We start from the raw sequence: 15,427 nt of genomic DNA, 5'->3' as shown, positions 1-15,427 counted from the left end.
CATCCTCTGGTGGCACAGATGCTGCTGAGCAAGGTGACCCTTGCCTTCTTCCTAAGGTTGCAGTGTAACTGGTTCCAGGCAGCAAGGGTGTGACGGGGGCACTGCCTCTGTTCCACAGCTGTGAGAGACCTTCCTAAAGAGCATCTGGAAACTACACAGCACAATGAATTCATAGGCAAAGTATCAGCAGTGTTATTACTAATAAATAAAAACTGAAGTTAGGGCATTTCTTTATCCTCTCCAACCCCTCACCAGAGCAGGGTCAGCGCCTGCTCCTACAGAGGGAAAGTTTGTAGTAAAGTACTCATTGTCTTCTACTTTCCAAACTGTTTCTTCTCATCTTGTCAGTCAGCAGCTGCCTGTGCTGCAGAGCTGGTCCTGAGCAGTTAGGTTTACTCCTCCCTTTACTCACAATTACAAAGTCACAGCTACAGCAGAAATACAAACAAACCAAAAGCAAACCAGAACAGGGTTTTCCTCCCATCAGCGGTGAGGAGCAATGGGGGCAGATTCACACCCTGCTGCTTAATAGTGTGTCAGGGATTAAAAAGCAGCCACTGTTTGCTAAAATACTTGTCACTGATAGTTGTAATTACCCTGACACACTGGTGATTCCAGACCCTATCTGGCCTCCTCTGCTGCAGTTCTTTCCCCAGGTGAAGAAAACACCACAGCTACAACAGACCCAATGGAGAAGTGACACCACAAAATAAATACTCTTTTTAGCCTCTCAATGTGCTACTCAATGTACACTCAATGTGCCTCACTACCACACAAATGGCAGGTTTGGATTAAAGGAAACTGTATTAGTGAACTAAATCCCACTCTCCTGTACTGAGAAGCCCCAAATCTGCCTGTCTGAGAGGAAAAGGTCTTTAATTGGCTGTTTCCCTGCTCCTTACACAAATAAACACTACAATGTTCAAACCTTCAATCCCTTAGGAAGGTCCATTCTGCCATCATGCTTGTGCAGTGCCTGACGCAGCTGTGCTGCTGTCATCATCCTGGTACCATCACCCAGCTGACCAAAGGAAGTGATCCATTTATCAACATACAAACATCCTCCTTCCAAAGAGGGTTAACACTGTAACTGGCAACTCATGCTCAGAAAGGCACTTAAAATACTCCTGTGGTTTAGTCTAGGCCTAGGAAAGGTTTTAGTAGAAGTCCTCAGTGTCACACAGTGGTATTCAAGTTCTCATGTCACAATGTGCACTCTACAGTGATGGAAGGACAGCAGCAGCTCTAGCAAACACATCCCACCAGCCAGTGACCTCTTGCAGCTCTGTGGAGGAGGCACAAGCACACGGGTTTGAAACCACCCCATTATTCACATTATTTCTTAACACAGTGTTTAATTCCCATTAATTTGACCTACCTCACGTATGTGCAGGTGCCTTTCACAGTGACCCCATGGCAGAGGCAGTCGCTGGCCTTGCTCTCTGGTGACACGCAGCATGACCTTGTGACAGTGAGCCTGTGTCCCACACTTTCCTCCTCCCTCCCCCTCCGCATTTTCTTCCCCTCCCAACCTTTACTGGCAAATCGATTTTACACAATTATTTATGGGATGAGCTGCAATAACCAAGCTCATTCAAGCAGCTGAATCTTCCTGCAAGTAGTGACAGGCAGGTGCCAGTACCCTATAAAGTAGCTTAAAGTACAGACCTGGCCTACAAAAACACATCCCATGACGCTGTTGTGTGACCCCAGTTCTCAAATCAGCCGCTCAGTTGGGGGCATCTTGATGACGTTCCACATTTCCACTCGAGCCCCATCTTTCTCTTGACGGCTTGGGCTGTACGTTCCCTGAGTTGCTCTCCTCCTCTTCATGACAATCGTCGTGGCTGCAACCACTGCCAGGAGCAGGGCAGCGCCTGCAACCCCGACTGCTCCCACCACGGAGGAGTTGCTAAGATGGGCCCACACCGGCTGCTGCAGCAGAACAGGGGGTTAGAGCTTCCACGGGGCCAGTGCTGCTTTTCACATCCCTCATTCCCCTTCCCCAGTGCCTCCCTCTGAGCAGCACTGTGCTGACAGCAGTGCCAGACAGTAGCTCCCCCCAGTCCTTCACTGTCACACAAGAGGCCAGGGCCTGCAGAGCAGCCTGGGAATCCTTTCCCTGCTCCTCTCTGCCCACCCCCAGAGCCACAAGCTCAGTGAATGGCCCAAAACGTGCCCAGTTCTGACCGCGGTACCCATGGGAATGTCTAACAGCCATCACTCCATAGAGCATTGATCTGCACAAGGAGTTCAGTCATTCCTCGCAGTTCCCTGTAGCAGGGTGGCTGTGGCAGGGCAGGAGGTCACAGCTGCTGCTGCTGTTGAAGGCTGCTGGCGAAACCCCACACACCTGAGCTGGGAAAGCTTTGAGTGTTCAGTTGACAGAAACAAACGAGTATAGACAAACCAACCTTAAACACCCTCTACACAACACTCCTTAAAGGCATATATAGATCTGAATCTGTAAATTAGCACCTAATTTAACCCTGCCATTTAAAGCAGATGTAACTATGCTGCCCGAAAGGGGGAGTGGAGCCAGAGCTCCTCCCCAGCCCCTGAATGGCTGGAGTAGTCCATGGGGCAGGGAGGGCAGAAGCAGAGCCTCTCATAGAGCCAGTGCTCTGCACTGCCTTGGCTCACTGAAACCCGCTGGAGCAGCCGCTGCCTGCACATTCTGCCTGGTCCTTCTACGTCCACATCTTCATCACCACACATGCCTTAAGAAAACTGGGATGGGGTGGTTCTGCTGCTGCAAGTGCTGGAAAAAGGTCAAGGTCAAAGCAGACCTTGTAGGTGCATCTCCTTGTCACTGCAGGGCCTATATTAACCGCTCTTCAGGTGGCACCTTTAGGACACTGTCCATCTCCAGCCGTGCTCCTGCCACTTCTTGCTGACTCGGGCTGTAGGTTCCCTCTGATTGGCGCCTCTTCCTTGCAGTGAGAATCATGAATATGAGACCAATACTGAGTAGCAGTAAAGAGCCACAGGCTACAGGGACAGCTACTTCAATTAGTGGGGAGGGGAAGAGAGCCCCTGGAGTCCCTTTCTGTAAGAGAAATTAATGGAGAAACAATGAAACTCCCGTGGTTACAAAAACTGCAGTGGAAGAAGCCAAAATGGTCAGATTAGGGCAAAAAGTTTTCAGAAAAGCAAGGATATCCTGTACCTGAATGGGAAAGGACAAGGAAGGAACAAGGGTCTGAGGGCACCTGCACAGAGAATGCTCCTGTCCCTTCTTTAAGCTCTCAGCAAAACATGTTCAAACCTGGCATTAAAAATAGTCCATTTTAAAAACCAAAACCAGACCATAATAATAATATAATGGGCACAGTGAATGGTGAGTACAAGATCTGTTGAATTCATAGTTTAAAACTTCTCACCAAGGCACATATTTAATGTCCCCACGGGATAAAAATGCTTGAGGACAATTTGTAGCAGGAAGGGGAGGATGGGAGATGGAGATGATAAAAGACCCAAGTACTGAGGACAGAAACCTACCCAAACACACATGCTTTAGGTTCTGGTGGAATTAAGAATGAGTGGAACACAACAACAAAGAATGAAATAAAACTGTGGCATTTTTGTCCTTAAAAAAAAGCTTTAAAATATTTCTTACTGCTAACACACACTGGTATCTGCCACCTTAGAGATCACACCAGAAGAATTCCAGCTTATTTCCAGCATTTGAACACCTTACAGCTTATGCTAATGTCACAGAGCAATGCAGCTCAGGAGGAATAATCCCCAAGTACCTGGAAGCCTTCTGCCATTTTCACATGCCTGAAGCTCAAGTGGATGCTCTGAGCCTGCCAGAACTCAAGGATGCGCTCGGGGTTAGTTCTAGCTTTGCACAGCATGCACAGGGTTAGTCCCAAGTACCAACACAAGAGGCATTTCCCTGCTGCTTGTTGGTGGGAGGAAGAAAGAGCGAGAGCACAGCTAACACCCCTCTGCCTCCACAGCTATGTTCACAGCACCCCCAGCCAGCAGCCATGCCCTGTCCTCCTCCCTGCCCCACCAGGCCCTGGCCTTTAAAGAGGGAAAGACAAGACAGTCCTGCAGAAGGTGCTGGGGAAGATGAAAATGGAAACAAGGAACCCACAAGAGTGTCCTGGGACAGAGGAGAAAGATGCCTGAAGGAGTCTATGCATGCAAACTGGAAATGTCAGTGACCCCTGGCACATGCATTACAGAAGCCTCAGCAACAGCAACAGCAGCAAACCCCGCCGTGGCGCACAGCCTTGTCCATGCAGTTCAGGTTAGTACATTCCCAGGTTACCAGACAAGCTACCACTCCATGCAACAGCTCCCCAGAGAAAAAGCAAGGCTTACACGCTGGGGCCTAACACGCAACAGCACTGTGAAACAAAAGTCATTTCCCACTTTGGGTTTCCTTGGTACCAGCTGATTTCCCAGTGGTGCTGACCAGGCAGCCTCAGTGTTCCCCACCCCTGGAACTCTGCATTCTCAGCAACCTGCTCAAGTGAAAGGTGGGTTAGAACCCACCTGTGGCAGGGGGTTGGAAGTGGATGAACATTAAGATCCTTTCCAACCCAAACCATTCCATGATTCCATGATTCTATGATTCTAAGTCTACTGCTGCTGCACCTCACAACCCAGTTTGGGAAAACAGGAGCACAAGCAAAGGGAAGTGCTTACGTTGATGTCGCAGCGCTCTCCGGTGTAGCTGGCGCTGCACAGACACTCGTATTTGTTCTCAGAGTCCTGACAGGTGCCCCCGTTCTGGCAAGGGTTTGGCTCACACTTGTTTATGTTAATTTGACAGCTGGAAAGGAAAAGCACATTGAATTCAGTGAGGTTTGTCACGTGTGTGTTTGTGCCCTAGAACACAGGATCACAGAGTCTAAAATAGCCTCATTCATTTGAGAAGTTCGTGTTGCACTTTTTTCAGGTGCTCCCTCCAGGGTCCAACAACACTGAATTCCACCCCCTTGATCCCGATCCTCCTTTTGTCATGTCTGTATGACTGAAGCCAGTTTGGGTCTCTAGCACAGTTAATGAATTCTCATGAGGCTCAGAACTACTTGGAAGCAGTTCACACTGCAAGAACCGGTATTGTCAGCAGGACTGTAGCAAGCTGCCTCTTGGTAAAACAACAGCTCGTGCAGTTCTGGAGCAGTTGTTTGAATGGCAAAAGTACCAGAGGAGGAAGCACTGAACCTGCTCAGGCATCCCCCTGATGTAACAACTGGACACCAGCTCCTCTGCAGGCATCACAGAACCAGCACGTACTTCCTTCCGGTGAATCCTGGCTTGCAGGTGCAGTTGGCTCCCCAGCTCTCACTGACGCACTTGCCACCATTCAGGCAGGTGAAGTTCTTCCCACATTGCTCAGGTGGGAATGGCCATCTGGGAAAAACAAGAGACATATCACGTAACCGAAGCTCAGCCATGTATTTGTGTCAATGTTCAGTCTGAACAGGCACAGGTCTATGGAAGTCTAAGTAGCATGTTGATTCCTACCTCCTTTACTGATAAGAGGCATACCTTGGTGACTAAAATATGCTGGATTTTTGCCATACTAAAACAAATGCTATAAATACAGACTTTATTGAAAATCCCCAGCCCTTCTCCTGACTCCATACTCATTTCCCACCAGATTTTACATGAGCTCCACAGAGAGGTAAGGAAATGTGCAGTGCTAAGCAGTGCAGGCAGCAGGTGATGGGTAAATAACCTTTTTCCTCCCAGTCCGTATTTGATAAGGAGCAGGATACTCAAATACACATTTTTTTTAACCAGTACACAGAAACAATGCTCATAGTCTTAGATCCAATGACAAAATACAACCAAGTCCTTTGTTGAAGGAATGCTGTTAGCCAGTGTAGGAGTGCAGATGTATTTTTATCTAGTATTACAGGAAAGAATTTGTCAGGGTCAGGCTTGTTTTCAAAGAGGGAGTAGCAATGGGCATTTCCATAAATACCCAGTTAGGAACTCCTCCTACAGGTCAACTCTAGAAACCCAGCATCAAAGGTTTATCAAAGCCAGCATTCTCAGCTGAGGTTGGACTGTCCCCCTATTGCCCTCTGCCCAGGAACCCATCCCACTGGCACCACTCTTGTCACTCCAGGACATGCAATGCACCTGGAATCTAGAATACAGGACCTGCACTTTAAACAGCTCTGAAATGTAGCAGGGGGATCACCCACAGGAAAAGGAAGGACACATCCTGTATGAGTCTGAGCACCTGACAGGGAGGACTTGGACCTGGACAGCACCTTCCAATTCACAGCACAATTCAGGTGCTTCACCTACCAGATACTTGCAATGAGAAATTCTCCCAAAGCACCCCAAAACAGAAGTCCAATTTATGTGCTGCACCAAACCAACCAAGGCACTTACTCGCAGCGAGGTCCCGAATAGTGAGGAGGGCACTTGCAGGAGTAGCCATAAACCCCATCAATGCAGGTAGCCCCATTCAGGCACTGGTGCCGCACGCAGTCATCCACGTTGATGTCACACCTCTTCCCAATGAACCCCCGGAAGCATTGACACTGGAAATCTGCTACTTCATCAACACAGTCCCCATGCACACATGGGCTGGACTGGCAGTCATCAATGTTAGCCTCACAGAGCAGCCCCCCCCAGCCAGCACTGCAGGCGCAGCTGAAGGAATTGAACAAGTCCTCACAAGTGCCAGCATTGAGGCAAGGGCTGGAAGCACAAACATCAGCACCAGTGCAGCCCAGCTGGATGGTCCTTCTGCTGGACTGCTGGAACTGCTCTGCCTGGGGGTATGAGAGGTGGCCAACGAATGGGAGGTAGATCCCCCCGATCCTCACTTGTCCGAGGCAGCCGGTGAAGTTTTCAGCTACAACAATGAGTGCATTGTTCTTCAGGAAGTCCAAGTTCCCAGCAGTTCCCTGCAGAGTCATATTAACAGAGTCATCCAAACGAATGAGCCATCTGGAAGAAAGGGCAGATGGCTCTTCCATGGACACAGAGATGCTGTGCCAGGCACCGTCTGTGACAGAATTCTGACTCAGGAAGCTGACGCCTTCAATGCTATTCCCACTCCTGATGTCAACAAGCAAGGAAGAGTTCTTAATGGCTATCTGCAGGGAATCCACTTCTTCCACAGCCCAAAGCAAAACAGCATCTTCATCCCTGGTTCTGAAGTCCACATGGAGGCTGCTCAGAGTCCTAGTCACTGATGCACTGCTGGTAAATTCAATTGCAGCATAACTACCAAATGTGGCATTAGACAGACCTAGAAATAAAAGGGGTGGGGTAGAACATAAGGGATTTGAAAGACAGTTGGTGTCATGTTGGAGACAGACCAATGGCAAACTCCTGGCATGTTCTCTCCTTAAGAACCATGTAAGCTCAGTGTGAGTAGGATTACAGCCCTAGCTGCTGGCATCCTTAAAGCCCTTCCTGTTTACAACTGTACCTCTAATAATAATATCCAGCTCTTGTGTAGCAATTGTACTCAGCAGTCTCACAGCACTGCACAGAAACACTATTCCCCTTTTACTGCTAAAAAACCCTACAGCATAAATCAGGGAAGTGACACATCCAAAGCTGCTGAGACAGGATGGCAAAGCTGGGAACACCCCAACACCCAAGTTCCAGAACACTTCCTAGCCACTAAACATCCCTCCCTCCACATCAGGGCATCATTAGCCAACTAGTTTGCTTGTTCTCTATGGTTCTGTCTTAAGAGAGAACTCAAGACACATTTGAAACACTGAACTGGTCCTGTGTGGTGAAATAACCCAAGAGTCTAGAAATGGCTGAACCTTACAGAGATTACAGACAGTGAACATTGGGGATTTTACCATCAGATAAGCAGGATAACAGTACTCACACACGTATCCTGCTGGAACATCTACACAGGTGGTAGCTTCAGGACATGGGTCACTCTCACACCAGACTCTCTCTTCACAAAACTTCCCAGTGAAATTTGCTGGGCAGCTGCAATGGAAATCATTCCAGGTGACAGTGCATGTGCCCCCGTTCTGACATGGTTCAGACTGAAAAACAAAACAGCAGAATTTAGAGGCAGAGTAATTCCTCTCTGCATCTAAGTGAATTTGGTAGAAGGAAACATGATAGCAGAGATAAGTACAAGCAGGACCTGAATCAGGAAAGAAGGGTAATTAAAACAGTGACTCAACAGCAGTGAAGAAAGCACAAGGGTCTCTCCACAAGAAATTCCCAAGACCCTTCCTCTCCCTGTGTGCACTGGTGCTGGGGAGATACTCCCCAGGCAGAGTTCCATCAATTTAGAAAAGATCAAAGCACTAAAGCAAAGGTGAGAAACAAAACAAGCTGCAATGCTCCTGAAAAGTTCTGTTACTAGGAAGACACCTCTAATACCAGAAGCATGGCAATATGTTACAGCCCCATGAGCAAGAAGGGCAAAATTAGGGAATATGGTCACCTCACCTTCACGTGTGGTGTGAAGGAAAGGCAGCTGCTTATCTAAGAGCACTATGGAGACAGTTCCTTGAACTGCCCTTGCTGAAGCAGCAAATTCCTGAGAAAAGAGGTTGTTGTGCAATTGAAACAGGAGGAAGGGAGGAGCTGGAAATGTTACTGCTGTGAGGCTGGAAACTGGAACAAGTGTGCAGGCTCAGCAAAATGGAGATAGGCCACATAAGAGAGGGACTGCCCAAGTTCTACAGACTATAAAAACTACAGAGAAAACTTGGTGCTAAAATTGTATGTAGATTATTGAGTGACAAAGGAGCACATGGGACTGTGTGTCCTCCAAAACTTAAAAATAACCATCTTCCTGGTATCAGCAACAGTCAAACTTTTCTGTAAGCACAGAACTATAACAAACAACTGCACATATGTAGAGCCAAACGAGAGGCATCATACCTTACAGGTGTTATCAGAGATGCAACCATTCACCAGATTACCACTCTGAGTCCTATTGAGTTCCTGTGGCAGACTGTAGTTCTCAACTTGAAGAAGCTGTATTTGGTGGCTGTTCAGCTGGAGGTCTTGCAAACAGCCTTTAAAATAACCTCCCCACATATCTGCATTGTCTGGATTAGGATGCCCACCAATATACACTTCATAACCAGATAAGAGAGGTCTTGCTATGAGCTGTCCCAGCTCCACATACGTGTCCGATTGGTGAGCACCAACAATTCCTCCTTGGAAAGAGAGAGCTACCAAATGTCTTCTCCCATCAACCAGATTTTCTGGAAATGTCACAGTATCTGCAGACAACGTCTGTATCTGCAGCCTGCCATCCCTCAAGTACATGGTGAGGCAGGGGGCAGTTCCACTGCTGATCTGCAGTAGCAAACCGTTAGGTTTCCGAGTCCGAATAAAGAAGGAGATGTTGAAGTTTGTACCAAGGCTGTCAGAGAGGCTGAAAGAGGCAAAGCTGGTGGAGTTCTCTAGGCCAAATGTTGCTGCTGGGCGCTCTGGAAGAGAAAAGAAACTCACATCAGTTCAGTGACAAGGGGAATGAAGCTGGCACAGGGATATTCTAAGCAGCGACTCTGTATGAATGCGGCAAAATCTTTCTTCCCAACATTTTCAACATGGATCAGAGTAATTGTGCTCTCTCCCCACACAGGTCTGTGAAATTAAGAAGTAGGTGAATGTGTCCTTGCTTTCTCTGGAGGGCATGAACTCAAGCACCCAGGTTGGAGAAGAGGGAAACACAGGTCTAGCAGAGCCCTTGCCATGTAGCAGATTGACTGAAGGACTTGTAAAGTTCAAAGCTGCTTTTAAAATTTGTGAATTTGGTAACAGCAGAACCACCTTGTCCTTGCCATGCTCTGGGCTAGGGGGTGAAACAAAAAACTGAGCAGGATTACTAGAAAAGCCTTGCAGGAACAGCAGAAAAATGCAAACAGATATTATTTTAACTCAAAATTGTCAAAGAGCTTCCTTTAACACTGTGTTTTATCTATAAAGAAATACACTCCCCTTCATCCTCAACTCTGAAACTCAAGATCAACTTTTCACAGTAAGACAACTTCCCAGCCCTGCTGCATTCACATAGATCTGATACAAAGATAAAGTCAAGAGCCTCTGGCTCAACAAGGAATAACATCTGCATCACAAACTGACAATCATTCCTGCAGCAGCAAGTGACAGGTAAGGGATCAATGAGAATTTTATTCACAGAGGGGTTTGCCTTAGTTTTCTCACTGGTCAAGTACAAAATACTGTTTCCAGAGCTAGCATCACTGCTTACCTGGTATCTTTAATGCTTATCCAGTATCTTTAAAGCATGGGTTGACAGAGGAGCTGGCAGATGTAAATCACATGGCACTTACCATATGAGCAAGCTGGGCCTCCATAAGGCCTGGAACAGTCACACCTGAAGGATGCCCAAAGGTCCACACACAGCCCTCCATGGAAACAGGGCTGGGAGAGGCACCACTCGGTCCGGTCACAGCCCCGCTTCACTGGGGAGGACTCACCCTCAGGCAGGTCTGCTGGAAGCACAGCTTCAGTGTCTACCTGCAGGTCCTCCATGCAGCCAACAAAGCCTTGCTGGCTATGTGTGTTGTTGGCCATTGAATCCTCAGCACCTCCCACATACATGTTCTGAAAGGTATGTGGGATCAAAGCAGTGCCATTTGGGACAGGAGAGCTCTTCAGGCAGACACCTGCATCACAAGAGTCATGCCAGAGCTTTAGCTCCATAGTGCTGTGCAGAACAACTTCAACTTTATGCCATTGGCCATCATCAACTCTCAGTCCCTCCAGAAGCAGCAGGTACCAAACATCCTCCTTCTTCAGTCCTGCATGCAGAATGCCGTCATAGAGCTCCAGGAACAAGTATTCAGCTTCATGGCCTCGGTAAAAAAGGATAGCGCTGGGCAAGGTGGTTCGGAAGCGGAGGGACACGCTGGCAAGCTGATCTCCTGCTACGTCCCTCCTGCTCTGATTGTTCACGGGCAGCTCAGTGAGGAGATACCCTCTGGAAGCAAAGGAAAACGTTGTTGGTGTTGAGCATGTGGCATCATAGAAACCAGGCTGGCACTGGCACAGGTGGCCATGGCTCTCAGCTTGGTAGGTTGGGATGCACAAGGCCTCATTTTGGCAGTCGTGCGTCTGGCACCCAGTGAGCTTGACAGAGCAGTTCTTCCCTCCCCATATAATGCCATCCTGGCTAGGGGCACAGTGGCAGGTATAGTCAGCAATGCCATCCTCACAGACAGCTCCATTCTTGCAGGGACCCTCCTCACACTCATTGATGTTAACAGCACATTCCACACCTGCGAAAGAGATTTAGAAATGGGATCTCACTGCAGGGGATTGTGACTCCCTTTCCCAGACCAAGCCTGGCAGGCACAGGCTGCCCTCCAAGCCATTCTCTTCAGGAAACCACCATAAACCAGAGCTCCCAGCAGGAAGCCTCACGATCACTACAGAGTGGCCTACCACTGACATAAGAGCAAAATAACCCCATACTTCTGTGCTGCCCTCCAGATGCTGCAAAGAAGGGGCTAATTAGAGAACCTCAGCCAGTCAGTCCCCATCATCCACCAAACAGTCCTCTCCCAGACAACCTCTAACACCAACATGCAGAGGACATTAAAGAAATACAACAGCACAGAAAAGGATTTTATGCTTCTTTCATAATAGATTTGCTACATTGAAACTCAAGTCTACAGCTCTGACCAGAGACACTGTTACAGACGGTGTTAAATGGGAAGTTACTGCAAAGCCTCAGTTAACAAAATTCAAATTCTGAAATGAGCCTGAGTTGTAAAACACTCACAGAACTCAATTCACTACCAAATAACAAACAAAACATGCTCAACAGGCATTTTGCCACACTTGCACTAAGCTGATTCCTGTTCTGTCCAGAAGCGAACTGGGTAAGAAGTACTGCACTGAGTACGTCTGTCTCCTGGAGGCACATGTATCCCAACAGAGCTCTACTAAATTACAAGACATTACACTCAAATCTGGCTAATGAAATTCTGCTGTCATTTTCCTGAGTATCTCCAGACTGATAGAAGAGCCCTTCCGAACCAGTTCATTTTATCTAGCCCATAACACTGGTTTTCACTAATCTTCAGAGACAGTCACATAGATAAACCAAGCATGGATTATCCCAACCTAATAGCATTACCCGCTCAAATCTAGCCAGTGAGCACAATGAGGACAGCGGAAAGAAAAAGAAGGAATTTGCACACAAAGGAGGGGAATCAAAACACAAAAGACATTTGGAAAGAAAAGCCACTAGACAGAATGTGCTTGTCAAAGAGATTAGAGAGTTGCCTGAGGGGAAGAGATGAGGGGAGATGGGGCATTAGGAGCACTGGAGCTGGACTTGATGTGTGAGAAAAAAGAATTTAGCAAAGAGACAGGCTTCTGGAATCTTGATAGTTTGTCCCCCTCATGCTCCAGCAACGCCTCACAGTTTGCACAAACCACTAGTACACGGCTGTCTAACCAAACTGCTTTACTCCTTTTTAGCCCCCATGTTTAATGCTGTTACCAGTGCTATCTCTGCAGACTGGTGAAGCTTCCAGCTCCAAAATGTTGGTTTGTGTCACTGTAGGGACAGAAAATGTATGGAGCTCTGAGAAACACTGAAAGGAATGGAAGGTTCTGGTAATTCTGCTCTTCTCCAGCTATGCTAGAGCTGTTCTGTAGGCAACATTACCTCAGATTCCTGTAGGACACAGCTCTACTGAACTAAACTGCTTTAGAAGAAAACTGCTGTGTAGTGCCTGTGGAAAAGCACTGAATTTGGCCAATAACTTCTGCCTTGAAGAAGAGCTAAACTGGTGGACAGATTCAGAGTTGCTAATACTACCTTCAGCACAGACCTTTTTCTCCAGCTTTTAATGCTGGGCTTGCTCAGCACACAGGACCTGGAGTGTGATATTACTTGTAAAGGAAGCAGCAAGGATAGAATTAAGACTTCAACACAAAGCTATGGCCAGACATGAAGGAAATTAATTGAAATAAATAGAATGTAATGGACATCTCTCAGCTTGGAGAATCCCAGTCTGGGAGAAGATGGGAAGACTTCAATTGGAGTTAAGATAAATCAGTAAAGCAGTAGAACTATGTGGCATTTTCTGAGTTATTAGTGGATTGGAGGGCTCTCAAAAGCGTAAAAGGCAAATATGCAGTCAGATTTAAGGGAGACGGCTGTTGAATGGTGTCAGGAAGACAGGTTTGGTACAGTCCCAAATCCTTGAGATGCTGCTCATTTCAGATCAGAGCTGTTGATATTTATCAATGAGGAGGATTAGATAGCATCGGTTTGGGTAACAAAAGGAGAGAAGCTTTCAATCTCTGCATTTCTGAGAAGGCTGAGAGGCAGGGTGGGGAGCCCCATTTTCCACATCACATTCCTGACCTGACCACATCTCCCTTTCCTCTGGCCAGCGTGCTCTGCCCATTGTGCAGCAGCAGGAATCTGGCCTAGGCAGCTTCCCAGCTGATACCTGTGGGCTGAGCGCTTCACACCAGGTGGCAAATTAGTCCCTATGGTGAGTGCACAACCCCAGGCTGGTGGCTAATTAAACAGCAAGCTTTCCCATGGGATGCAGCTGGTTTGATTTTCTTAGATTAGTGGTTTGAAATGGGTGAAAAGAATAAGCTGACACTTCACATCTTTGCACCCTGCTGTCTAACCTCACAGCTTACAACAGGCAAAGGGAAGAAATGTTCAGCAGCAGGAAGAGAGGAGTGCAGCTCTTCCTAGAGGAACCAAACCTACAAGCATCATCTTTGTCATTGTTTCCACCAGCAAACAGCCATCCTCCACAGCACTAAAGCAGGAGGAAAGCACCCCTAAAATGACCCCCCTAGGGCATTCTTGCCCTCCCAGAAGCCAGTGCAGAGCCAGATTTGAATTTGGAGCAGTTTTTAAAACAAACTGGTAACAGAGGAAACTGCAAGAGTTCTGAGAATCTGGTTAACAGCAATTTTTTCCTGGAAGTCACCCCTTATTGAACAGTTACACGGTGCTACATCACTAACTCCTTATGCATCTCTCAGCAGTATTACCCTTCACGACCCAGTGCTCTCGCTCTCTCCCCTCCTCCAGTATCACCAGTGATTTTTGTCAACTGGGTATATTCATAAAATAAGAGGGTGGGAACAACTCCATTTCACAAAACCAAATTAACTCTTAACCTATTCTACTCTGTTGCCTCTGAATTTCTTAGCTCAAATGTGTACTATTGTTTGAACCATCAATAGTAACAGCAATGTTGCCAACCTGCTTCACTGCATCATTAGGAGACTTCAAAATACTTAATGAGTTTCTTATCTAGTTAAAGACACACAAGCCAGTGGAACTCGTTATCTGAAAATCAGACAACTGTTATTTAAAAGGTTGCTATCTGGAGACAAGTATTTTCAAACATTCCAGTTAATTCATCAGTGTTTAAGCTAACAGTCCCAAGGCAATAACCCACAGGGGCAGAAACAGACAGAAGTTGCTGAGCTTTTAGAGCCTGCAGTAGTTTCAAATACACATCTAGCCACTAGATTCTGAAGTGTTACCCATGTGGTGAGAACAGCCTTGTTTCGTAAATCAAGTGTTACTAAAACCCACAAAGCTCACCATTCCCTGAATGAAGGTAATGATTTACTGACTGCTATCAATAAGGATTCATTGTACACAGTGTATAAATCACATACTTCAAAGATACATAGTATGTTCAAAGAATAAACACATAGAAAGAGAAATCTTTTAATTTAGCTGTCATATACCAAAAAACTTAAAGGACGAGGTCTATTCATGGGCCCAGTCTTGAAACATGGGAGTTCAGCAGGGCTTCCCGGCCAGCACCGGCTTGCCCTCTCCCGTAAGACAACAGAATTCCTAGCAACCTTTCCCTGGTGCATCCTAATTAGGGTTTGTATTATTATTATCAAAAGAAAAAAAGAGAGGAGGGAGAGAGGGGGGAAGAAAGAGAATTAGCTGCAAGCGGACCCGACACAATTATATCTGCACAATTACTGCCATGGCAACACGCTGCTTTGACCTCTCCCCCACTGTGCACGACTCAAGGGGACGGTGGGGGAGGAGATGGAGAAGTGCACAGGCCACCAAAGGGGTGTCCTCAGAGTTAAAACAAAAACTGCTTCTCAAGAAAGGAGTTTTACATCATGAAAGGAGAAAGGGAAGTTGCAGAAACCTCTCTAGAAAGCAAACTGAACACCAGGAGACACCTGTGTGTTTACACAGTACTCTGAGGCCAAAACCAGGGACCCATGCCTTGGAACACCCCGGGTTGGATCACTGTAGTGAGCAGGGCAGGACTGCAGCAAGGATGCCCGTGGAGCACGCTGACAGCTCTGCTTTCATCTTGCACAACAAGGAAATTCCTTCCCCTAAAGTTTCCAAAACAAAACTTAGGTCCCTTCAAAATAAAAAACATTCTCCATTTCTAGTCAATTCCTGTCCCCTCTCATGCCTTCAGCTCCCACTAATCGCACAAGC

At 47.1% G+C, this 15,427-nt stretch overlaps 1 protein-coding gene across 2 annotated transcripts in view; it reads right to left on the bottom strand.

The window, feature by feature from the left end:
• Positions 1–1,698: 1,698 nt before the first annotated feature.
• The window catches only part of CRB2 (crumbs cell polarity complex component 2), a 35,135-nt gene continuing 21,406 nt past the window's right edge, over positions 1,699–15,427 (bottom strand). For both annotated transcript variants that reach the window (XM_031046492.2, XM_034067738.1), the window contains 7 exons: positions 10,278–11,225; positions 8,857–9,413; positions 7,838–8,003; positions 6,370–7,237; positions 5,257–5,373; positions 4,663–4,789; positions 1,699–3,049 (listed from right to left, as the gene is read on the bottom strand). In XM_031046492.2, coding sequence (XP_030902352.2) covers positions 2,822–3,049; positions 4,663–4,789; positions 5,257–5,373; positions 6,370–7,237; positions 7,838–8,003; positions 8,857–9,413; positions 10,278–11,225 — 3,011 coding nt within the window. In that variant the 3' untranslated portion in view covers positions 1,699–2,821. The remainder of the gene's footprint in view (positions 3,050–4,662; positions 4,790–5,256; positions 5,374–6,369; positions 7,238–7,837; positions 8,004–8,856; positions 9,414–10,277; positions 11,226–15,427) is intronic.

This window comes from Melopsittacus undulatus, chromosome 11 (genome assembly GCF_012275295.1).
Source record: "Melopsittacus undulatus isolate bMelUnd1 chromosome 11, bMelUnd1.mat.Z, whole genome shotgun sequence".
Classification (NCBI taxonomy): domain Eukaryota; kingdom Metazoa; phylum Chordata; class Aves; order Psittaciformes; family Psittaculidae; genus Melopsittacus; species Melopsittacus undulatus.
This window is presented reverse-complemented; position numbering and strand designations above follow the sequence as displayed.